The sequence below is a fragment of the Saccostrea echinata genome, unplaced genomic scaffold, assembly GCF_033153115.1.
Source record: "Saccostrea echinata isolate AGI-Se365-2 ecotype Australia unplaced genomic scaffold, CSIRO_AGI_Sech_v1 ptg000028l, whole genome shotgun sequence".
In the NCBI taxonomy this organism is placed as follows: domain Eukaryota; kingdom Metazoa; phylum Mollusca; class Bivalvia; order Ostreida; family Ostreidae; genus Saccostrea; species Saccostrea echinata.
Window position 1 is genome coordinate 2,486,009 of NW_026889777.1, and position 26,011 is coordinate 2,512,019.

General features: G+C 33.4%; 3 protein-coding genes across 3 annotated transcripts in view; 2 read left to right on the forward strand and 1 right to left on the reverse strand.

Annotated features, from left to right (window-relative positions):
• The window catches only part of LOC133194017 (tripartite motif-containing protein 5-like), a 138,637-nt gene that overhangs the window by 90,486 nt on the left and 22,140 nt on the right, over window positions 1-26,011 (reverse strand). The gene's annotated exons all lie outside the window — the stretch shown is intronic.
• On the forward strand, window positions 14,731-19,999 carry LOC133193898 (uncharacterized). Its single transcript, XM_061329812.1, has 3 exons — window positions 14,731-14,851; window positions 15,540-15,616; window positions 19,092-19,999. Exons 1-3 carry the CDS (start codon window positions 14,731-14,733, stop codon window positions 19,986-19,988), a joined length of 1,095 nt encoding a protein of 364 aa, XP_061185796.1. The 3' UTR covers window positions 19,989-19,999.
• On the forward strand, window positions 21,681-22,975 carry LOC133193625 (integrase/recombinase xerD homolog). Its single transcript, XM_061329580.1, has 2 exons — window positions 21,681-22,375; window positions 22,518-22,975. Exons 1-2 carry the CDS (start codon window positions 21,683-21,685, stop codon window positions 22,692-22,694), a joined length of 870 nt encoding a protein of 289 aa, XP_061185564.1. The 5' UTR covers window positions 21,681-21,682; the 3' UTR covers window positions 22,695-22,975.

Below are 26,011 nucleotides of genomic sequence, written 5' to 3' on the forward strand. Positions count from 1 at the left end.
ATTATCTCCCCTTGGAAGAAGGCGTGGCCCTTCATTTGAACAAACTTGAATCCCCATTACCCAAGGATACTTTGTGCCAAGTTTGGTTGAAATTGGCCCAGTGGTTCTTGAGAAGAAGATGAAAATGTGAAAAGTTTACAACAACAACGACAATGACAACAACAACGACAGACAACGGACAAATTCTGATCAGAAAAGCTCACTTGAGCCTTTGGCTCAGGTGAGCTAAAAATCTTTGGAATAAAACACTTCATGTACTTTCAAAAAACTATAAAAAGTACATTGTAATCAGTCTTCGACAAATCCCGGGAGTCCGAAGCCCGGGACCTGGTAAAATTGTAAGGGGGCATGTGGAAATGGCATTCTTACAAGCCCAAAGGGCATGTGAATTCTGAGGCCTAAGCCTCCGTATTATCAAATTAAGTAATACCAATAACATTAAATGTACTTAAAAGTCTGATTTTTCATCTGAAGTGGAGCACCAAATAAAATTTTAACGATAGTTTATTCTACCACGATTTCCAGGGAACTCTTTTGCAAAAGAAACACAAAAAGTGTACAGGTTGAAAACAATATTAATGGCTAGACAATAGATCGATAGAAATGGATTTCGGATCATTTCCTTGCCATGAAAAGGCAAATAAGAATAAAATTACTTGATAAAATTCTGGGCATGTGAATATTTGCTCGGGCTAGCGTAATAAGTGGTTAAACCTGCCCGAAGGGCATGTACTGAAAAAAAGATTTGGCAAAGACTGCATTGTAATGTTTATTTTTAGATAAATCATTACAAAACACTGATCTTTCCTTTTTTGACGGACTCATGTGAAGTAGTAAAAGAAGGACATGTTTGTTGAAACACCCTGTATTAAAGGGATTTCAACGCTTATGTACATGATGTATTTGTTTAATCATTCATCCCACCCCAAAACAAAAAAAAGAAGCTTTTTAAAACAATTCTACTTACGCATTAGAAGTACTGCCATCTTTTTTCTCCTGGTGAAGATTCAAAATATAATTAAATGGGTTTGTGTTCACTGGCCAATAGTTTTAAACACCATCTGCAGGAACCTTGAAGTTTTCCTGTATCACCATGAACCTAAAAAAATCGATGTTATACTTCAGTATCACAAAACATCCATCCTAAAACATTCACAGACAGACATTACACACATACAAACGTTCCACGTTCCATTTATGTTCATTATTTGAAAATAATCATAAATTGTGAATTTGCTTCATCTTGCACTGATTTAAGTCCCAACATTGTTTAGTTAAATAAATAATACAGTTAAAAAGCATGTTTTACTGACCATGCTGACAAATAATACATTAGACAAAATTAATACATGTATCGATCATGCTATCAATAAAATATGAAAAATGTTAGTGTGCATGTTTACACACACTTGAATAAGTTGACTGACTGCTTCCAAAGAATGTACATGTCCTCATTCATGTAATCCTGTTCCATGATAATAGTTTTCATTTATACCCCTTCATAAAATGACACATGCATGTCACTTACATACTGCAAGACCCTGCCGGCCTGTACATTGAGTACACTACTTTCACTTTGAACTTGAACTTGACTGAATACCGATTCCGACCTCGTTTGTGAATTTTTGTGTACATATTGAATCCTTATGTAAAAATATATTCAACTTAGCTTTGAATTAATAAATAATATAAATTGACACATTGATTGAATTTATTCGCTACATACATGTAACTGTAAACAACAGGAGGTATGAGAATTAGCTGTATGTTCATAAGGGGGGGGGGGGGGGGTTACTCCCATATGAAACTGTCTGGGTGGTTTAACCACAGGCACAAATTTAGCTTCCATAAACCTGTAACAGACTAGCATTTCTCCTCCTATATATGTAAAATATGTATAGAAAGCCATGCGAAAAAGTGGTGAAGGCAAGAACAGGCATGGGATAATGACTGAAATATAACATAACACAGTTTTACAAATAAACCCTTCACAGAAAGTTGTGCTAGGTTCCCTACATAAACTCATGGATTCTGAAAAACCTGTACCAGAAACCTGTGCCATTTTCCATATCTGGAGACCCTGATTTGGGAATCCGACCATGTCAAAAAATAACCAAATATGGAGTCATGAGATCTGCATGTGCCTTAATTAATTCATCTAGATCTGGGTTAGGATCTTGGAGAATCCCCTGATGTTGCTGTAGATGCCAAATAGAGACTGAATACAAACTTTACAATGCTTTACATTATTAATTTGATTAGTTTTAGAATTTTTAAAGTTTGAAATTAATACATGTATGAGAGTGCCACATTCATTTTTATAGAACTTATCTACACTATCATTTTAACAATTTATAGTAGTTTCTTATTAAGAATCAAATGATTCAATGCACAATTCTATAGTAATTTAACTTAATTAGGCCAAATGAAAAAAATTATGTGTTTCTGGTGACATATGCTAAAAAAAATTAGGCTAGGTAAGTAGGGAATAACTTTTTTTTTTACTTTACTGTTAATTTTGTTTACTTGATTGTTTGTTGTTTAATTCCCTTTTGAGAAATTTTCACTCATATGGAGATGCCACTACTTGTCGGTGGAGGGCTGCAAATTAATAGACCTATACTCCGCTCTCAGTGAGGGATCTTTTTCATGCCAGCACCTACTGCGACATAGGACCTCTGTTTATATGGTCTCATCCGAAGGACCGGTCTTCACGTCCCACAGTGGGATTCGAACCTGCAATCTAAGGATCAACTCCTTACTTCGCGACTCTAGAGCAAACACTCTAACCACTGCGTCACACAAGCAACACTTTTTATTTTGAAAGCATCAAATAATTATTCTGTACATTGTTTTTCTATCATATACATGTACATAAACATACATGTATATGAATAAACAAACATATATATATATATATATATATATATATATATATATATATATATATATATATATATATATATATATATATATATATATATATAAAGTAGGAGTACTCTTTAAGACTCTTGGATAAACAGGTTTTTACAGTGTACGAGACATGCATTTTATGGACTGCACTACGAGAAAACTTTACTATGAACAAAAGTACGATTCAAAATCTCGAATTGGAATAAAAAGTAGTAGAGTCGGTGGGTAAAATTAGGTCAGCTGGGTTATGGGAAATACATGTTGTTGTTTTTTTCAGCCTAAGTTTGTTCAATTTGAATTTAATAAAATCATGACTTTCTTTATCATGTGATGACACAAAATGAAATGAGATTGTTAACTTAGGTTAAATCATCATTGATCAACAAAGACTATTTCAATGTCTGTCAGCTTGCATTGAAACATCCAAGGATAAAGATTTCAAATGGCTTCTATATTAGACTTACTTACTTAGACTTTTAGTTCAAAAGTGACAAAATCATTCAAGTTGACCTAAGTACAATTCCAAGTGATATACATATATATTAGTTATGTATCTTTTATAAATTAAGAAAGACACAAGCTATATTAGCTCAGGATCATGAATCCTTCTAATCTGATTTGCACAAAGGAAGTTATGATCATGCTATGTAAAAAGCCGTGAGATTAAAAATACATGTATATAGTTTGAACTAAATCTGCCTCATTCAAATTTTGTAAGTTAGAAACTGTCTTCTTGGGACAAGTATTCCTTGCCTACACATTGGTTTCTGTGCACAAGAACACCTTGCTTTCAACCTCAGATTCTTTGTCCATATCTTGGGTCTGTGGAGCCCGTACATCTTTTCTAAATTTCATATATGGGTTCCGTGCCTTAACTGTGTCTATATACACTATGTCTATTTCACCTCAAAATTTTGGAAGGACACTACATTGTGACTCGATTTGTTTTAAAATATGCACATTAAGCAAAATAAAAGTTGTGTATTTCATAGATTTCAACAATTGGAAATGATAATATTATTAAATTACAAACTTCAACTCAGCCTGAAAGTACAATTTTTTTAACAAGTAGAATTTCTCTTAGCATGCTTACCAATAGACGTACTCAATATATATGGGGTATACAGTCCACCAATACATTTCCCATAGGCGACAATGTTAACCTTTTCTCACACTGTTTTAAATCCTTGCTTTACATTTAAGGATGGAACAACTCTCAAATAACATCTCAAGGTGGAATGTCAGATTGTTTTCCGGCCAAATGCACACATTCGCAAAAAATAAACATCTGAAAATGAAAGTAATTAAAACAATAAAAGTAGAGCATTAACATTTCCAAAATCTAGGGTGTGCACATATCAAACTATACAATTCCTTTCCTTTAAAGTCGCCTGTGTGGCGCAGTGGTTAGAGCGTTTGCTCTAGAGTCGCGGAGTAAGGAGTTGATTCTTACGTCGCGGGTTCGAATCCCACTGTGGGACGTGGAGACCGGTCCTTCGGATGAGACCGTATAAACCGAGATCCCATGTCGCAGTAGGTGCTGGCACAAAAAAGATCCCTCGCTGCTCAATGGCCATAAATGCCGAGTATAGGACAAAATTTGCAGCTCTCCACCGGCAAGTGGTGGCGTCTCCATATGAGTGAAAAATTCTCGAGAGGGACGTTAAACAACATACAAACAAAACAAACCTTTCCTTTAAAAGATATAATGTCGAAATCTTTCCAATGAACAGAGCCAAGGGAAAATTGAATGCACACTTTGGTGCTAATATGGTTGATTTAATGACCATTTTAAATTTTTTTTACTTCAGTGCAATTATCATGATTATGGTGCATGGCACAAGCCTTCAGCATATGCCAGCGAGTATGTTAATCTTTATGTACGTCGATGCAAGTTTTTTAAGCTTTGTACATGCTGTAGTGTGGCAAAGCCTTAATTTGAAGAGGTGTGGAGCAACCTTTACATCTTTTGTGTGTGTATGTGAATTTACAAGAGTCTCACTTAGCCTATCTTCTTTTACGTGTTGGTATCACAGCTGTATCACGTATCACGCTCACAAACACCACAGTGAAAGGTTTAAAATATATGCACAACCAAACCTTTGTGAAACATCTGCACTTGACTGATATCACATGCATGACTTAATAATTTTATACGTGACTCGAATGACCTCTGATTTGTTTATCATGTAAATATTTTGAACTTGTCATTTACACCTTTATATAACGTTTCTTACTCTATACTTACCATGAGGGGTATTTACATACTAAAATAAATCACAGAATGACATCGAAGGTATAATCCAATAAGTATTTCTATGTTATTAGGTTCACAATCAAGCATCACGCCACAACAGTTACGATTAAGTAGTAATTCGTTCCGGTGATGACTCGGAATGAAATTTTACACAGAAAAAAAAAAGTTTATTACTTGAGTAAATTTGAGTAGAATAGGTTAATCAGACAATTTTTTTTTTAACTAGAAATAAACATGGTAAATGGAGAGGGGGGAGGGGGGAGGCATTAACAATGTTCAAATAGATATTTCTATATATAGTCCCTGATTAGACTAAGTGTAAAATTTATGCAGTTCTTTATATATACGATGGACAATGTTTAGCAATTCATGCACCGATCCAGTCCAGTCCACTCATATTTTTTTATTTTTATTTTTTTATTTTTTATTTATTTATTTATTTATTTATTTTTTTGAGTTTTCAAATTGTAGTTTTTCTCGGGGGGGGGGGGGGGGGGAGGGGATGGACAAGTTTGCGTTTTTTAAAATTTATCTATTTATTTTTTAAGTTTTGGGTAAATTTCTCAGTTGGATTTTTTTTGGGGGGGGGGGGGGGCATGGACCCCCCCCCCCCCCGGAAGAATTCCTGGATCATCTCCTTCTGAGGAAACAATAGTGAACATGAATCACTAACTCTAATGAATAAATAAGGTAAAGTCTTGGAAACCACATTTTACAATTACCGTAATCACACCTCATCAAGTCTAGAGACTGTAATTATTTCTCTTACACGGACAGGTAAGCAACTAATGATTAAAGTTTCCAATCTGAATACATGTACAAAAACTTGCAGATTTTCATATTTTGATTAGTTTACCAGCTTTAAGGACACATACAAGAAGAACTGAGCATACTTTATTTTTGGATGAAAGAGAACTCTGATCTTGTCTACGTTAGCCGTAGTATTTTAAAAATGCATTTCCCCTTCCGATCAAAACAGTTTATCATACACATACCTCCATTATAAAGATATCTAATCTTTCTAAATTCTTTTTATACAATACATGTGCAGGTGTTCCATTGTGACATACATCAGGGACATTGTATTAGAAAATATTTAAATGAATTTGTTCATTTGAAATTCTGTAAAATCAGTCGAGAAACATTTAAAATCGAAAAGTGTGATTCTTATATAGTGAGAACGTACTGTTAAATACTTTTGTAATCATACATATTTGAAGCAGTTTTTTTTTTTAAATAAAGAATAAATTACAAATGAAGTGCATGTCTTGGACAAAGATAAATAAGATAAATAATTTCTAACTTCATAAAATAATTTATTTAACTTCTGAACTGAAGATGTGTTGATGGCAATATGTGTGACTATAAAGGATAGAGATAATTCCAGTTCAGTTCATAACTAGAACAAAGAACCAGATACGTTTGATATATTACATGAAGTATAATTTTTTATATAAGTTGAACATAATTAATTGATACGAGTGCATGAAATAGAAACATGTCAACATTATGAATAATTCGAGAAAATTCGAACTTAGACTCGATGACGACTGCAAATTATGCTTAACAAATGGATTGGGCCATGTAGTGGATTTAAAGTTATATGGAAATATATTTAAATAATTCTTTAACCTTAAAGTTTTATTTTGTGGATTATAACTAAGGGATTTGAACATAAATTTTTCAAGGGCATATAAACAACGAAATCTAAATACTCTATGTTTATCGAGTGATTGATTAATATCTTTGTATATGGAAACGATGTGATGTTTTGTAATTAACGCTTTAATTCACGGTAAAATCAACAGAAAATTAACTTACCTGATGAGATCATTTGTTGCTTTGTAGAAAAATCGAGATCATTACATACCGGAAGTCGGCCATAGTATTAGTCTGCATTGCGCATGCGCTAGAATCAAAACCGAGTAAAGTGTGTAAGGGCCATTTTTTGATCATTAGTCGGTGTGTGAAAATACGGGTGTAAACCGTCAAATGACACCAACTTTTTTTCTCGATTTTTTGGGCATAAATAATCGAGAACTACCCATTTTTCGTAAAACGGCAACTCACTACAGTGATTACTGTAGTGACTTGGAAAACTGTAGTGAGTTGATTGATGTGTCAATAAGTACCTGAGCTGAGTTGAAGGTGTTTACAAACGCACACATACTCACACACACACACACACACCCTCACACACACACACACACACACACACCCTTACACACACACACACACACACACTCACACACACACACACACACATATATATATATATATATATATATATATATATCTGGATGGGGCACTTGTCTCTTCTCGACAAGTTTGTGGCATGTTTTTTAATCAAGTCCCATCTTTTTTACCATTTTTTAGTCATGCATTTTTTATTGTGTATACCTATACAGTTTTATATGCATGATTGTTCTATATTAATTAGGGCAAATTTAAGATATGCACTTCATCTTGTATTGTATGTACTTTTTGGGTTGTTTTTAATTTTTTCCTTGTAACAGGTGTAACATATATTTAATATCAAACAATACTGCTGTATATTTATATTGTTTTTTACTTCATTGGCATTTGTAATAAATGCTCTTTTTCAATTCAAAGTATGTTGTTATCATCTTTTGGCAAAAAACAGAGCAGAGTAGATTCTGGTAGAAAAATGAAGAGAAGGTATTTGAAGTTAAAATAGACGATGGTGTATATATATATATATATATATATATATATATATATATATATATATATATATATATATATATATATATATATATATATATATATATATACTTAATTTAATTAAAAAAATCGTTGAGGACTTTTAACAAGATTTATTTAAAATAATGATTAATGTTTTATTAATAAAAAAAAATCGTTGAGGACTTTGAACTAGATTTTATAATTAGACTCTTTTTAAAGGAAATTAACCTTGTACGTATTTTTCCCCCGCAACCTATAACCTATTACAAAGAACGTCAACAACCTCATTACATATTAATGTTTTAATTATGTACGGGTACAATCGATCTTTTCCCAATATATTTCTGAACAAATTGCCTCTTCCAAATAAAAAGAAATCCTTTGAAAATTAAAAAAAAAATCAAAAATGTGATATGATTTATAAAAAAGAAAACTTAATGGAAATATTGACTTTCACAAAATAGAAACCTTTTCAGACATGAAAAAGTCTTTTTTCTGCTCAGAGAGAGATAGGAACTTTATAAAAAAGATAATAATAATAAAAAAAGAGGTCCATGGGCCACGATGCTCACCTGATTAGCTATTGCCCTTCTTGTTCATCCGTAGATTTTTTTTTCCTATAAACTCCAATACATGTAAACCTTTGATTGTCCATTGTAGACTTACCCTATCGCTCCGGGGAGTGGAATCTTAATTTGAATTAACCTGATTCTACACTACCCGAGGATGCTTCCATAAAAATATGACTTATCATGACTTTATTGTTCTTGAGAAGATTTGTAAAGGTTTTCCCTGTGAATTTTAATGTAAAAATTTGATTGCCTAATGTGGCTTTACTCTACCACCAAGAGTCTTGATTTGAAGAAAATTCAATATACACCACCTGTGGATGCTTCCGTTTAAATATGACTTTTCAAGGCTTTGTTGATCTTCAAAAAAAATCCTATTGTTGTCCCATGTACTTTGATTACCCATTGTGGCCTTACCCTACCCCCTGGGGTCATGATTATAACAAACTTAAATATACAGTATTTGAGGATGCTTCCATGAAATATGACTCATGACTTTTCTGTTCGTAAAATTTGGTTGAACAAATTAGAATAAATACTATACATGTATTTGTATGCTTACGTATATATATGATCATGACTGATCATGGCTCTTTTATGAAATTTTTCACGATTTTTCCTATATAATGTGAATAGCCATTTAAAAGTTTGATTGTCCTAAGTGGCCCCACCCGATCCCCGAGGGTCATGATATGAACAAACTGAAATGCCAAGAAGCTTTCACATGTTTCATCTTTTCTGGCAGAGTAGTTCTTGAGAAAAGGATTTTTAAATATCCTCACCCAATATTGACTATTTCTTAATTTCTCCCCTATGAAGAGGGTGTGGTCCTTCATTTGAATGAACTTTAATCCCCTACACCTAAGAATACTCTGTGTCCTGTTTGGTTGAAAGAAAAAGGTATGGTTTGGTCTTTATTGTGCTCTAAAAAACTCATATTAAAAAAAAAAGTTATGACATTGGCTTTAATATGAGTTGAGTAGATGAATGTGATAAATCATGAAAGAATATGGCATGAAGCAGGACATTGTGGAAATATGACGTCGTTAATTTTTTTTTACATTTCTAAGTTTTGAACAGAAAAGCCTCAACATGACTCATTTCTTGGGTTATTTTCCTTAAGAAAATCTTGTCCACAGCCGTCGACCACTTCAATTTTTGGATATTTGTGTAAAATCCTTTATCAAATAGCATTTATCAAAATTTTTGTGGGCGATGCATCTGCTCTTTATCATTGCATAGAAAATTCACTGAAAAATTGATGCCTTCTGCTACATTCCAAGAAAAAACGGGAAATTGCACAAGTTCATTACGTCACAATTAGTATTTAGGAGGTCATTAGTTGGGAACGTTAAGTTAACAAATAATCTTTTATATACGAAAGATTGAAACATAAACAGGCATTTCCCATAAACGTAACCTGATAAATAACCTACCCTATTTATGTTATTACGACATTATAAACAATCGTAAACTGACATATATAACTCCAATTCCCGCAGATCTTGCATTGTTTTTACTACATTGAGATCGCTTAGCACAATAAACTTCCGGTGCAGATCTGATTGCGGGGAAGGGGAGCGGATCGTAGTCAATTTCTCTAGCAACGTAATACGATATAAACAGCGGTCAACTGGCCATCTGGAGCATTCTGTTCATTGCCTCAACTGACGAGTACTTAAAAAATTGGGAATGTGGAAACCCAAAGCAGATGAGTAATTGATTAATTAATTTATTTATTTATTCATCCCAATTAATTTATGAATATTTGGAATTGATGCCTGTTAATTAAAATTTATTAATTTAAATAGTTTAACACTATACAGAAAATATTTTGGGTATTCCCACACATAGGAAAAACTTTATATGGGATATTAAAATCCCATTCTTCTTGATTTATTTGAAATATTTCCTTTTGTAATTTATTACCACTCAATAATCCATCCTTCACAAAATAATTAACGTAATAAAAGTTTTATACAAAAAGTTATTTGGTATTATATTTCCATCTGATATACAGACTTGGGAGACCCACAAGTTACAATTACCAAAATTCAAAGTAAAAAGGGTGAAACGTAACAGTTTTTACTGGACAGAATTTCAATGATTTAGAAAGCATGAATTTTATTTTCTTACATCACTTTCATATTTAAGAAAAATACAGGGCCATATTTGTATTGAAACCGTACCTTGTTCTTAGCGAAGTAGTTCTGGAGAAAAAGATACAAATTCAACGAGTTAACAACAATGACGACGACGAAGGCAGACAACGGACAATTTTCGATCAGAAAAGGTCACTTGATCCTTCGGGTCAGGTGAGCTAAATATCGTACAGCATAGCAAAAAAGTCAAACTTTATTTGAGCGAAACGTTGAAACCAGACTTTCCTTCTTGTGAGTTCGTGTATCTATCTGTCTGTCAGTCCGTCTGTCTTCCGTCCCTCGGTTTGTGCGTCAGACTGTCCCACTTGGTTTCTTCACAAGCTCGTTTAAGATAGGTATAGGCGTTTCTATACAGATTAAATAATTAAATTGGATACGGGCCACACTTCTGAACGGGTTAGGTTTAAAATGTGTTATCTATTGCATACTTGATAATCACATGTTATAACCCGTACCCATCAGAACATCGTATTATGACGTCATTGTACTTCATTACTGGAGGTTGTACAACATATCTGCAAATCAGCTTCGGCGCAATTCATACACGAATCATATTTAATTTTACAGAAACAAGGTATAATTAGAAGCACAATATTCCAGGGATTGATGATATTGCTGCAAAAATTTCAACAGTTCAGTTGTTTAGTTGCTTTTTGTACATGTAACTTTTTAGTTGAAAGATGGTAGAAATGCACAGTCCGGTGTAAGTTTCCTCAAATCCTGGTAAAATTGAGAAAGTGCATAGGATTTGCGCTGCAATTTTATTAATCTTTGGAGCATTATATATTATTTATATAAAAATTATTATATACCCTTTCACCGAGGCTGTTTTGTTGATGAGCTTTATTGAATTGACTAGTTAAAACCAATTACATAATAATATGACGTCTTAATTTGTACAGGCTATAAGATGTCGTGGGTACTAACTATATATAAGAAAATAAACTCTAAACTTTCACTGCATTACGAGATATACGTTTTATGTGTTTAAACTAGCTTATTTACATAGAAAACCTATACCTAGACTTAACTGACATGCACATTTTTTAAAACAAATTGCAGATATTGAGCTGATTTATGGTGTGTGAGTGTACTTTAAATTGATAAGTTACAGATCAAGTATGTATTTTGCTCCAGGCCAATGATTTTTGACGGAATTATGATCTTTATAATTTCTAAGGGGAATCAGATTTTCAACTTGGTTTCCTTAACCACTTGCAGGGTACCTCTGTTCATCATAAATATGCTCTTGGTTTGTTTGCTCAATAGCATAGCAGAGATGATTTTCAAAAAAAAAAAAAAAAAAAAAAAAAAAAAAAATAATGAACTCTCACTATTTAATCAATGGATCCTTCTCCCCCTCCTTCTCCCTACAATTTCGGAGGAGGCTCTTGATGATTGATTATTTATGGTTGTGATGTTTGGGTAAGGTTCTATAAATCAGGTATTGAAAATGCATAAATTCTTTCAATATCTTCGTTTCTACTCCATGGTTTTAGCAGACATTGCTAAAGGATACCTCTTCCAAAATTGATCAGGGGTTCTAGTGTTAGAGCAGGGCTGTATAAATCATATATTGAAAATGAATACCATTAAATTCTTTAAACATCTTTTTGTCTACCCGTGGGTGTTTAGCAGACATACTATTTTCATGCTTATGATGAGCAAGGATGCCTCTTCAAGAAGTATGAAATTCATAACTCTTGGGTCAATGGTTTTGGTTTTAGGACAGGGCCTCTGTTCAACATATATCGTAAAAATGATCTTTTTTTGAAAAGGAAGTCAAATATCAAGGCCAAAGTTACGAGGGGCAAAAATAATACTAAATTTGGAAAAAAATCTTGTCACATATAAGGCACATGTGAAATATGAAAGCCCTATCTTTTCTTATTCTAAAGTTATAACCAAGGTTACAATTTTTGTCACAGACAGACGGAAGACTGCCAGACGAATGAGATTTATTATCCCTTCGGTTTGGCGGATGCAGGTGCGGTTGTTGGTACATGTATATACAAATGCCATACAATGAACATTTGCCTAGTGTGTAAGGTAGTCAAAATACAGATATGTTTTTGTAAATTGCCTAGTGCTGCAATTAAGTAAACAAAGAGAAATCTCTAATGCCTGTATATTTACTCGAGGTGATGCCTCTAAGCTACAAAAACAAATTAGCTGCTTTGCCACTTGATACCAACAATTGCCTCCTGGCAACACAAAAAACTTGGTAGTACTTAGTATACAACATAGATACTTGCTACTTGTCAGTAACTACAACATGTCCCCTAGTCTCCCTGGCTCTTTGTTGACTTGTTAACTTGGATAAAGTATAAAACAACCTTTTTGCAGTCTCTTGCCAACTAAACCCTGATCTTCATGAATTATCCTGACAATAAGACATTAATTGTCCCACAGAACACTATAGTATACACAAATTAAGTAAAATTGGCCATTTTGCTACACAAATAATCTTTATTTCATACTGCTTTACAAGCAAAATCTTACTTTGAGCATGATTTGCGCGCTTAAACTAAACATTCAAACATTCATGATTATTTTGTTTATATATATATATATATATATATATATATATATATATATATATATATATATATATATATATATATATATATATATATATATATATATATATATATATGGCCGAGCGGTCTAGCGCGCTGTTCCTGTACTGCTAGGAGACAGATTCCGTAGGTCGAGAGTTCATCCCTGGGTTGAGACGGAAGTGGGTATCCTTATAAAAGTGAATTTCCTTGTGCTTTCTATATTAATATTTCTTCACTTAGGGCAGTTATGTTAGTTTCAGAGTTGTTATAAAATGTGCTGTAAAAATAAAAATTAATTCATTACAATGTGTATCGGTAACGATCCTCTAATAAAACTAATGTCCAAATAACTGTATCTCACTTCCATTCTCAATGACCGTGTAGTGAAGGACAGCGCCGCGGGAATTCTATCGGCATCGAAAGCAAGTTTTTTAACTTGCCTTGATGGCCGAGCGGTCTAGCGCGCTGTTCCTGTACTGCTAAGAGACAGATTCCGTAGGTCGAAAGTTCAACCCCGGGTTGGGGCGGAAGTGGGTATCCTTATAAAAGTGAGTTTCCTTGTGCTTTCTATATATATAATGCATTTTCACTATATAATTATTATAGCCCCCCCACCCCCCACCCCAACACCAGAATCCCTACCTAGGGACCATAAAATTCATCATGACTATGTTTTTATTTCATCGACTAAATACGCCAGGAGCAGAGATTTTCAAAGAATTAATGCATTTTCACAATATAATCATTAGAGCCCCGCCCTAAAACCAGAACTCTGACCAAGGTACCATGAAATGCACAATGTTGAAAGAGGCACCCTTTTTCATCATAACTATGCATTTAGTTTGTTTGCTTAATACCCAATAATAATAAATATTTTTTTTTGAAATTAATAATGAATTTTCACTATAAATTTAACAGAAACCCACCGTAGCACGTACCAGAACCTCTGAACCTGGGGCCATGAATTTCATAATTTCGGTAGAGGGCTGAGTGCTTAATACACTCATGCCAACAGTTTGACTGCTTAATATCCAGAAGTAAAGAAGAAGATGTTTTAAGATTGCATTTAGTTTGATGGTTTTAGTTCTTTCCCTAAGGCCCGAAGGGGGCAGGGTCCATGAAAATCACAAGTTTTGTTCCCCTTCACCCATATATTTTTTATGCCCAAATTAGTTGAATTTGGTTCAGTGGTTTCAGAGAAGAAATTGAAAATGTTCATATGTTAATCGCACGACGAAAAAGATTGAAATAGGTCACCTGAGTGATCAGGTAATCTAATAGATTATACATACTCACTATATGATAAATAGAGCACCACCCTTACTCCTGAACCCCTGACCCTGGACCAAAAATTTCACAATCTTGATAGAAGGTTGAATGCTTATTACAAACATGCCATCAATTTGACTGCTTAAAGATTGCACTAATTTTGATGGTTTTAGCCCCACTCCTAAAGTCCCAGGGGCAAGGACCATGAAATTCTCAATTTCAGTACTCTTTTACCCATCTATGCTATATGTCAAAATTCGATGAAAATGGTTTAGTGCGATGTGCGTTAACATATGAAGTTAAAAACGACTGACAGACGACGCAAAACGGGCGTCGCACAGCCGGACAAAACAGATACAATAGATCACCTTAGTGACTCAGTGACCTTAAAGGATAATGTAAGAATACAAAATAGTAAGCATCATTTTGAATAGTTAATAAGAAAATGAATGAAAACTTAAAAATAGAAAAGTTCAATAAATTTCGAAATGTTTGGTCTGCGAAACTTAATTATTTTAATTTTTTTATCATAAAAGAAAAATATTTTACAACACAGTAACATCAGTTTTATGTATTCTTATGTTAATTTCATGAAATGTTATCCATTTCAAAAAATTTAAATATAACTTATTCAAATTCAAAACAACGTATTAAAATTAAGAAATTCTATCTACAAAGTAACGTAAATATATAACACTTCACACCTGCCTAAAGGGAATAGATAAATGAATTATTTTTAAATGTTTGCATTTTATGTTAAACTTAATCATGTGGAAACAACGTTTCTATGCTGTTGAAGTTTTACCGCTGAGTGTATTTCTTTGGCTAGAAGTTCTTTGAAACGGATATGAAAATAAACAAAAAGGAACTATATTTGCATTTTGATACAATGAAGGTAAAAGCAATATAATGACTATGATTTTTTTTTTTTTTTTTTTTTTTTTTTTTTTTTGCATTGTAATATACGCGGACACATATTTCAAGTGCTAATCAAAAAATTGGGAAATATGAATGTAAAACACGTTAATTTCAATTCATTGTTAAAGTCTATTAATGGTTGCAAAATTCCATCTCAAAAGAGATATGCTGTTCTTTTCTTCAGTTGGGACCAGTATTGAGGTCATAGAGCTCCTTACACATGACAAATCACTGACTGTGCCTCAGAAACTGGAACTGCAAGTGATAAATATGAAAAAAAAATCCTTATTGGTTTCCATTATTAGAAAAAGAATTAAAAAAAACAAAACAAAACAAAAAAAAAAAAAAAAAAAAAAAAAAAAAAAAAAAAAAAAACTGCACTTATCCTGTAAAAAAAAAAAAATTCTTATATAATTAATTTCAAGGAATATTTTATAAACAATAAACATAAAATAGAATTTCGTTGGCATAATAATAATTGATTGGGCTATCAAATGAGCTGTTTAAAGATGTAAACCTGGATTCATATTTCGTGTAAAAGGCGTGTATTAATCAAACAAGAAAAAAAAACGATGTAGCTGATGCAGAAAAACATAACCCGCTTAAGCGTCGAAGCTTTTAAGTTTCCAAGTAAAAAGTACATGTATGATGGAAACAAATACATAAAATAAACCAATGCGTAAAGTTGTCTCACCTATTTCAGTTGATAAAACTAAATTCACTTTTTTTTCAACGGGACCACATGCTCCACACCAACCCGCACATCGAAAAGAAATTTCCGCTCCATCCGCTGAGCGCTGAAAATTCAGTATGCCTGTTGCATACCCTCTAACTCGTCCGTATACTATCTGTGAATAGTGTTTTGATATGTTTATTTTTGTTTGTACATTTCTGTGTTCAAAATAATGTGTAGAAAAATGTAAGTTTTTTTTCCTGATTAATAAACATTTTAAATATTTTCAGAATAATTCTGTTATTTCAACAACAATATTTCTCTGAAACATAATCAAATGATTGCTCGGTTAATTGTATGTTGTTTAATATTCAATTCGAGATTTTTCTCACATGTAGAGACATCACCTGACTAAGGATAGCTATAATAAAAAAAACAAAACAAACATTGATTGGTATATATTTTTGACTGATTTTGAATAAAAATGGCAAATATAGAAATTCTTTGGTGTTCAAATTTGAGTCTGTTGGCCATTTTATATGAATCTATACAATTATTTCAAACATTTATGACATGATTACAATATCTTACAAAATTTCTACATTGAATCTGGCAAAAATTATTCAAGTTATCTATAAGAACATAAATCTAATAGATTTATTGAAGATTTCTGAAAAAAAAATTGTGTTATTTAAGGCGAACTGATACAAAATTTGACATGTGCAGAGCGGTTACGTCCGTACAAGTATTACTGTTCTTTATTGTGTCAAAGCCTACCGTGATATGGGACCTCGGTTTTCAAAGTCTCATCCGAAAGACCCGCGAATTTCACTTTTATGAACGGACAGTACTCTTCTCCAGTATTCAATGATAATCATCTTTCAAAGAACTATTGAAATGCAATCTACTCCCTCTCAATTTAGAATATAAACTAAAGTATTAGCTTCAATTCTCAAAAACATGTATTTTAAAACAAAAAATTCTTACAGTAGGATCAAGGATCATCCCCGTCCCTCGAGTATTGATTTTGGCATGGGAGAATCGAAAACAATTTGTATTGGACTTTTCTGCAGCACAGTCTGCTGTTTGTCCAAAAGTGAGTTGGAAATTTCCTGTACGCACTGCGAATGTATAGGCAGTTCCATTTACAGACATATCCTATGAATAAAAAACAGAGAAAGACAAATAAACCAAGAGAAGTACTACTTTATATAAATATAAAATGCATTAAGGCTGCTCTTTTCTTAAGAACAATGATATATCTATATTTGTAGGAATAATGGCGAAGAGCTTTTTAAAAATCAACTTATTGTGGTTGAAGGAAGAAATTTTTGAGGTTTTATTCTTAATGAGGGTTCTTTCCTTTTAAAACTGTATTAAAAAATGGAATTATTTGAAATTTAATTATATAGCTTTAAATAGGTATGCATAACAGAAAAATATATGAAATCAGAACTTTTTTCGAAGTCATCTTTCAACTCACTTTTTATGACTAATGTTGTTATTTTATTGCTATTAAATTTGTTTTCGTTTCTTTCATATATTCTGACTCAAGAAACAATGCCGTTATCTCTAAGATACAATGTTTAATCTATTCTTAAAAATATGGGAAATTCTATAAATACAAGTTGTGATCGTTAAGCATTTTGAGAAAAGAAGTCTGAAGATTACTGAGGCCTGTTCAACAGAGCGAGCCTTCGCGAACATTTCTGTTGGAGGGATAAGGAATTTTGGCGAGCGCGCGCAAACATTCGCTCTGTTGAACACACCTCTGACCGAATATTTCGTACTACAAGTCAAGATAAGTTTTCAATATGTATTCAGAGCTAAACAACGAAAAATAAATATTTTTTGAATACATTCTACGTCATATGAATATAAAAAAAACGGTTGACTTATAAGGAACACAATTAATACACATCTCTATAATGTCGCATTGTTGGACGACCTTTTGACTAAATATTACATATATTTTCAATAAAGAACTCCAGCATTCTTTTAATATCAACTTCAGGGGACTTGTGTGTAGAATAGAATGATTTTTAACAAAGTTCTTTTGTAGACGAACAATCCCAAGATATGAAAATTTACGAGTTTTATTTTTGTTAAGGAAGCAATTGTTATGATGTCTAAAAAGCCCGCTCTTTAATTTATCATCAGAAATTGTTGTTTAAAGAATAGAAAATTGATGCTATTAATATTTGAAAAGTTTTAAGATTTTAAATTTTCCAGTCATTCTTTGGAATTCGTAGATTCCACATTTGATTTACACCTCCTCTTGAATGTGTTGTATCACAATATGTCTGAAATGTCTCCTTCACAGCAGTTTATATTTCTATGAAGAGTATGGATAGGGATTGGTTGAACATTTACTGGACTCTGCAATATATCTCTGTTTGTAAGATTTTAATAACGTTTTGGAATCCAGTATAAGTACATGTACGATAAATCGATCTCGCTTCTGTTTAAAGTGCAAATTGAAAGTTAAAACTGAAGGGTGAATTTGAAGAATTTCATCTTTTGAAAGGGAACTGTGTGTATAGGTTCGATTACCAGATGTGGAGTTAAAACCGAGTTCTTCTAATATGCAGTTGTAATAATGAGCCTCATAATCGAAAATAATATTTGATACAAGCTGTGGCAGCTTGCGCTAAAGCATACTTTTCAGTTCGTAGTCTTTCTAATTGTTTTTATTACTTCCGGTCTAATGAAAACGATAGTTTGCATTTTGCTCTTTTACTTTCTATTGCGATTCTATATTTTAAAAATCCTTGGCCCATTTTGACAGATTGTCAAGGCCATCCCCCTCATATTTCGCCCATCGTCTAGCATACTTTGATATTTTCCCGCGTTTCGATAGTATAGCAGGAAAATGTTGTATTAATGACAAGATGTTTAAACACATGTAGTGTGGATTGGTTAGAGAGTGACCAATAGAAATTGATTTTGATGTGTAATAGAGAACTGGTTTTAAAGGTTGCTCACTTCTAGCCGCCGATTTAAGCGAGCAACATCAAATTATGGACGCCGAGGACGTTCAACAGCAAATAAACACGTCAACAGCAAATAAACACGTCAATTCAACAGGCAAACAATGAGATTTTGAGTCAGTTTTCCAGTATTTTAGACAGTCGACTGTTAACAGTTCAGAGAAGTATAAATGAGCAAGTTTTTGCAGATAATTACAAATTCAAAAAGCGCGGTAATGAAGAACAATACAAGCACAATGTTAAAGTAATGGCAAAGCTGAAGGAGGCAAACGAAGAAATGGAAGAGAGCCGCATTCAAGGAGCGAGACAAAAGATAACAGAAGGTTATGACTTAATTAAGCAGAGACAAAAACTTGTTAAGTTAGCAGATTCGTCATCGGCTGGATGGAGAGCTGTAGATGAATCTGCAAAGAACCCCATAGCTTCAGAATCAGATGATGAAAAAAGAAGTTCCAAAGCGCAAACGAGGGCGGAGAGAAAAGTCAAGGACGAACGCATCAAACGTCGAAAGGATATGCGAGAGAAATGGAGGCCCTATCCTTCTATCAACGCTGCAGAAGGCAGTACTTCATCCTCTACAACGGCCGCAGTGTGGAGATCAGGGCAGTGCTACAGGTGTCATAAGAAGGGACACTGGAGAAAAGATTGTACAGAAAAAATAGATGAAAAGATAAGTAGTTTTGTATTTGAATGTTTTGACGCAAAGCAGTCATGTGAGACGAACACAGGTAAATCACTGGTAGGTAGACTGAGAAAAAATGTAGGTCAATGGCGTTCGATTGAAACGAGCAGGTATGTGTTAAGTGTTATTGAATTTGGTTACAAACTGCCTTTATTTACAATTCCAAGTCCAATAGAACTTAAAAATAACAAATCTGCATTGGAAAATGCCAATTTTGTATCAACTGAAATAGAAAAGCAGGTGAAAATGGGCATGTGCAAGATTTTATTGACAAACCAAAAGTATTGAATCCATTGACTGTAGCAGGTAATAAACAAAAACAAAGGTTGGTTTTAGACGCTAGGCATGTCAATCCACATTTATTTAAATACAAACACAAGTACAAAGACACAAGTACATCACGTGAACTGTTTCAAGAGGGTGGTTACATTTTTTCATTTGATTTGAAAAGCGCTTATCATCATATTATGATAAATGAGCTAGACAGAGAGTATTTGGGTTTTAAATGGAAAAACAAATTCTATGTGTTTAACGTTCTGCCATTTGGCATCAGTATTGCTGGATATATTTTTACAAAGGTTTTGCGAGAAGTAGTTAAATTTTGGAGATCGAAGAGTTACAAAATCGTTATGTATTTAGATGACGGCATAGGTGGTGCTGAAACTTTAGATCACGCTAGAATTGTTAGTGAAAAAAATTCAAGCTGATTTAAATGCATTAGGTTTTTTAGTGGCTGATGAGAAATGTCATTGGGAACCAGTTCAAGAAATAACTTGGTTAGGGTTCGTTTGGAACACAAATCTTGATAGAATATCAGTCTCAAATTCTAGGATAAACAAACTTAAAGCAAGTATTCAAAATATTTTGCAAGGCATCAAAGCCGGATACAAATGGTTTGAAGTTCGATTTGTTGCATCAGTAATCGGTCAGATCATTTCAACACAAGCGGTGTTTGGTGATGCGGTTAGGCTCAGAACCAGGTATATGTATTATTGCATTTTAATAAGATCCAGTTGGAATTCTTATATTATGTTGAGTAAGGAAGCTGTAGAGGAGCTTCAGTTTTGGTTACAAAATTTAGAAAGCATGAATGAAGTGGGCGCTCGGTTGAGTAAGGTCATGGACAAAGATGTCAGACAAATTGAAGTATATTGTGATGGTTCAGATTCTGGATATGGAGGTCATTTGACTCTAAGTTCAAAGGATGAACAGAAGGAATTTGAATGGTATGGTATTTGGAATGAATGTGAATGTAGACAGAGTTCCACATGGAGGGAACTGGAAACTGTTAAGAGAATTTTAGATAATTCGGTAGATTTGGTCAAGAGCAATTCAGTTGAAGTAAATTCAGAGAACAAGAATGTGCCACACATACTTAAGGTAGGTAGTAGAAATAAGTGTTTGCAGGACATTGCTATGTCTGTGCATGAGCTGTGTAAGGAGGAGAATATTCAGTTGAATTGTAAATGGTTGCCTAGAACTGCTAATAAGAAAGCAGATACACTAAGCAGGATGATCATGAGTGATTGTGATGATTGGGCTATTAAACAGGGAGTGTTTGAGTTTTTGATGAAGCATGGGGTAAGCATACATGTGACAGATTTGCTTCTAAATATAACAGTAAGTGTGAGGTATTCAATTCCAAATATTGGTGCGCTGAATCAAGCGGAGTTGATTCTTTTGAAGAGGTATGGTCAGATTGTGTTAACTGGGTTGTACCACCACCTTGTCTGATACAAAGATGTGTAAGAAAAATTGAATCTGAGAAGTGTAAGTGTACTTTGGTAATACCAGAGTGGAAATCTGCACCCTTCTGGCCAATGTTGGTCTGTAAGGATGGAAATTTCATTTGGTATACAAAATGTAGCAAAACTTAAAAATGTTGATGTTGTGTGTAGAAGTTGAGGGGGAAACGGGATTTTTTGTAAAGAGGGGCTTGTTTAATATGATGTTTTTAAGAATTGAATTTTGATATTGCAGGAATGGGATTGCAGGATAGAGTTCGAAAGGTAGCGCTGGACAGTGGAGTGAAACCTGGCAGTTATTTGGACGACATTTGCCCCCACATGAGTGTTTTGATATTATCAAGTAAAAGTGACAACACGAACAAAAACTATTTTAACGCTTTCAAAAGATGGGAGACCTTCATCAAATCACATGGACAAAGAGCACTTCCGGCAAACCCCATTCACGTTGCATTGTATTTGACACACCTTTTAGATAATGGCACAACGCAACATCCAATTAATTCGGCTGTGTACGGGATCAAGTGGGCGCATGACTGTTTGGGTTTTACAGATCCTACTAAAAATTCATTTCTTCTATCTATACAGGAAGCAGCAAGGAGAAAAGTTTCTAAAACTGTGAACAAAAAGGAACCGATTACCAAAGTAGTGTTAATAGAATTATGTAGTAAGTTCCAGGAATCAACAGATTTGTTAATTAATCGAAATCTCACAATGATTTTGTTTAGTTTCGCTGGTTTCTTCCGATTTGATGAGTTAAGCTCTCTCTTTTTCAACGATGTACTAATTTGTGACGATTATTTAGTGATATGCATCAGAAAAAGTAAGACAGATCAATATCGGCAAGGGAATGAAGTACTTATATCAAAAGGGGATATGCCTGCCTGTCCGGTGAGCATGTACCAGCGCTATTTGGAGCTTCTTGGTGATGTGGATTATAAACATTTTTTTTGCATTCAGACCTATTTTTAGGTCAAAAGACAATTGTAAACTGATTTATAAAAATAAAAAGATAAGTTATTCTGCTGCAAGAAATAACATAATACCACTTATTAAATCTGTTGTTGGGGAGGTTGATATCGGGCTTCATTCTTTAAGGTCGGGGGGAGCGACTGTGGCTGCAAACGCTAGTGTTGATGATAGATGTCTCAAAAGACATGGCAGTTGGAAAACTGATAGTTCAAAAGACGGATATATTGTTGATTCAGTTGAGAAGCGATTGCAAGTCTCTAAATCTCTTGGTTTGTAATCACAGTCGTTGTTTTTGCCCATACTTTGTAATTTCTAGCGCACGCTCGGCTGGCTGTCATGCATAGCATGTTGTTGTGTTTCATGTTGGTATAAAAGTAATGGAGTGAATACTGATATTTTCCCTCGTTTCGATAGTATAGGGGGGAAATGTTGTATTAATGACAAGATGTTTATACACATGTAGTGTGGATTGGTCAGAGAGTGACCAATAGAAATTGATTTTGATGTATAATAGAGAACTGGTTTTAAAGGTTGGTCACTTCTAGCTGCCGATTTAAGCGAGCAACATCAAAGTTTTCCTAACTTGTAGATATAAGAAAATTTTTTTTATCAGGTATACAAGTAGATTGTGAGGTCCGTCGCAACTATTTTTGCATCCAGCGGCACTAGGCAACGGACACAGGTTTCTAGAGTTTCTAAAATTATTTTATCTCTAGTTTTTCCTGGCCGGCCCTGATGCTTTTCAAAATTTTCATATTACAGTGTATATAATTATAATATATGCAGCAGTTTTTGCAAATTTTATGGTTTTATTTCGTCATACAATGTTCTGTATGTATATATTGATTTATTGTTTTGTGGAGACTGTCAATAAAATACGGCGTCCAGCGCACGCTCGGCTAGCTGTCATGCATAGCATGTTGTTGTTTTTTATGTTGGTATAAAAGTAATGGAGTGAATACCTCTACTGTATTCATAATAGAAATGAAGTTCTGTCGCCATTTAAAAGATCATGACTACCTGAATTTAGGACCTCTTTAAAAAACATCCGTTAGCTCGTAATTTTGAACTATACTTACATCACCAGTAATGGCGTGTCCAGCTGGACTATAGTTGAAAGAAAAGGAATAACAAGAACACTCAGTAAGATTTTTTCTAGATAGTTAATATCTACGCAATGTAGATATTGTTTATAATTAAAAATTTAAAATGCAATGGTTGTGAAATATCCCAAGAGCTGGCTACAAGGTATTTTGTATATAAAACGGAGATTTTTTTAGATTGACCCTGGGTAAATTCGGACAGACGCATTTTCCTTTTTGTAAATAAAGTCACTTTGATTACATAAAATCAAACAATATGATATCGGCTCTTGTATTGAAACGTATAATTCAACTTATATTATGCTGGATTACGAGACTTCTACACCGCTACTCTAGACCTAACCGTCTAACCTCTGCGCCATGCGGGCGACTCCAGTGAAATGCTTATAAAGAAGTTGATGGCCCCCATCATTTATTTCAAACTCATGTCCCGATATTTTCTTGTTGAGAGAGCCCTTGGTTTTCTCCAACATAAAAAAAGGCCACAAAGATTGCATTCAATTCCATACATAACGTTAATAGGCATTCAACTCAGATCTTTACAAGTTTTGGTATTAAAACTTTGTCCAGTGAAGTTGCTATTAAAATGATTTTTGGTAATCAAAATATCGGAGATTTTACAAATTTTTGTACATTTGGAAATGAAACATATGGTGTCAGAATAGGAATCGTCAAAAATATCTTTGATGAGTCTGGTCGAAACTTTAAAATCTATTCTACTAAAGGTATTGTCTATTTTATGCCAAAACTAGTTATCTGAAAACTGTATACTAGTATAAGACAAAGCAAATCTTAGCTTATAAACTGTTTACATGCAACATTGATTTAAAAGATTCTGAAATAACTAAATTTTGTTAATACAGTACCTCTATATTTATGGCCACTCTCGTAAATTCTGCCTTCTTTAACGGAGGAGTATAAGTGGTCGAGCAGCGCTGAAATTTACTCAACCAGTTTGAACTGTCGTGTTCAATAAAGGTATTTCCATTCTTCAGAGTGACATATTCTTTTGGATCTGATTGCATGTTGTGACAATAAATCTTCACTTTCTTTCCATTCGTTGCTGGAGGGTATAACCAGTACTCACCATCAGTATTTATACCAGCACATCCGGCGATGTCTGAACACGACTGGGGTACTTCATAAACATACAATAAAATAAAGAACAATGAATTAAGATCCTTATCTATCTGCATCTATCTATCTGTCCGTCCGTCCGTCCGTCCGTCCATCCATCCATCTATCCAACCATACAACCTTTCTTCATTTCTCTCTTTTTTCTTATCTTTCTGTCTTTCATATCTTTATAAGGTGGACAGTGATAATAATATTTTAAAACTATGTTACAGAAATATCATTTAACGATGACAGATCAAGTATATTGCCCTATTTAAATCATAAGCATATGAATACCAACAAAATAAAAAAAAAAATCATTGTAAGGATATTAATTTTGACAAAAGTGTCAAAGTGTCCTATAATTCACGATCAAATAGTACAGTTCATGTGATAAATATTATAAATTATGATTAAAACAAAATCTAAAGCTAAGACAGAAACATTTTAATTGGAATAAACTGAAAGAGAATCACACTTTTTCTGTAAATTATATTTCGCACCTGTAGAAATCTGGAAATTTTGATACATGTAATATGTCTCGTATTTGTCTGGTGCTCATTTTTCTACAGGTCCTAATCAATACTAGTAGACAATTGTCATCCACGTGGGTGAATCCTAATAAGCGATGTTTAAATCCTGAGTGTAAATGGTCGTAAACTAAAGTTCTCGCGATCCTTTTATTACTTAGAGAATAAGCCTCCTAATAATCTTTTAATTGTTTGCTATGGACTAAGTACGTCAAGAGACTTTTCAGAGATTAACAAAATAATTATTGATAAACTATTTGGGGTCTCACTTTTTTATCACTATTTGGGGTCTCACTTTTTTATCATTTATCATTTTTATGTTATATCAAATGGGGAAGATAATTTCGAACATTTATTTATTATTACTATAACATGTATCATCATCATCACCATTTTATTATACCCCCGTTATCAAGCCAAAAATTCAAATTCGACTGGTATTAATCCTCATTTTTGAAAAAAAAAAATTAATAAGAAATTCAGGTTTTGTAAAAAGATACAATAAAGCATCCTGTGCTGATTAGACCACATAACTTTGGGAACGATCCCTTTAAATGCTGAGACCAAAATTTTAAAACATAAGACGTCTCACCCTATTATACTGCATGGCATTCTCTAGGAATACAAAGAGTCGTATAAATATATGTAACTAAGATAATATTGATTAGTCATCACAGAACAGAAAAATATTCGTAATTAATTAACTGTGACAAGTCGTGTTTAAAAGATAAAAGGCTTCGCAAAATATCGTTATCATAATCAATGACAATAAATCCCTTGTACAGCATCAAGCCTTTAATTTAAAATGCAAATATGTAATGAACTCATTGTCAAGAACACACCTT

What these genes read in the sequence shown, in the direction of transcription:
- LOC133193898 (XM_061329812.1), top strand. Translation starts at nt 14,731, where the DNA reads ATGAAGTTAAAAACGACTGACAGACGACGCAAAACGGGCGTCGCACAG. An exon ending in TAATGTAAGAATACAAAATA is followed by an intron (nt 14,852 to 15,539) that starts GTAAGCATCATT and finishes TCTTTTCTTCAG; the next exon opens with TTGGGACCAGTATTGAGGTC. An exon ending in CTCAGAAACTGGAACTGCAA is followed by an intron (nt 15,617 to 19,091) that starts GTGATAAATATG and finishes ACACGTCAACAG; the next exon opens with CAAATAAACACGTCAATTCA.
- LOC133193625 (XM_061329580.1), top strand. Translation starts at nt 21,683, where the DNA reads ATGGGATTGCAGGATAGAGTTCGAAAGGTAGCGCTGGACAGTGGAGTG. An exon ending in ATTTGGAGCTTCTTGGTGAT is followed by an intron (nt 22,376 to 22,517) that starts GTGGATTATAAA and finishes GTTGTTGGGGAG; the next exon opens with GTTGATATCGGGCTTCATTC.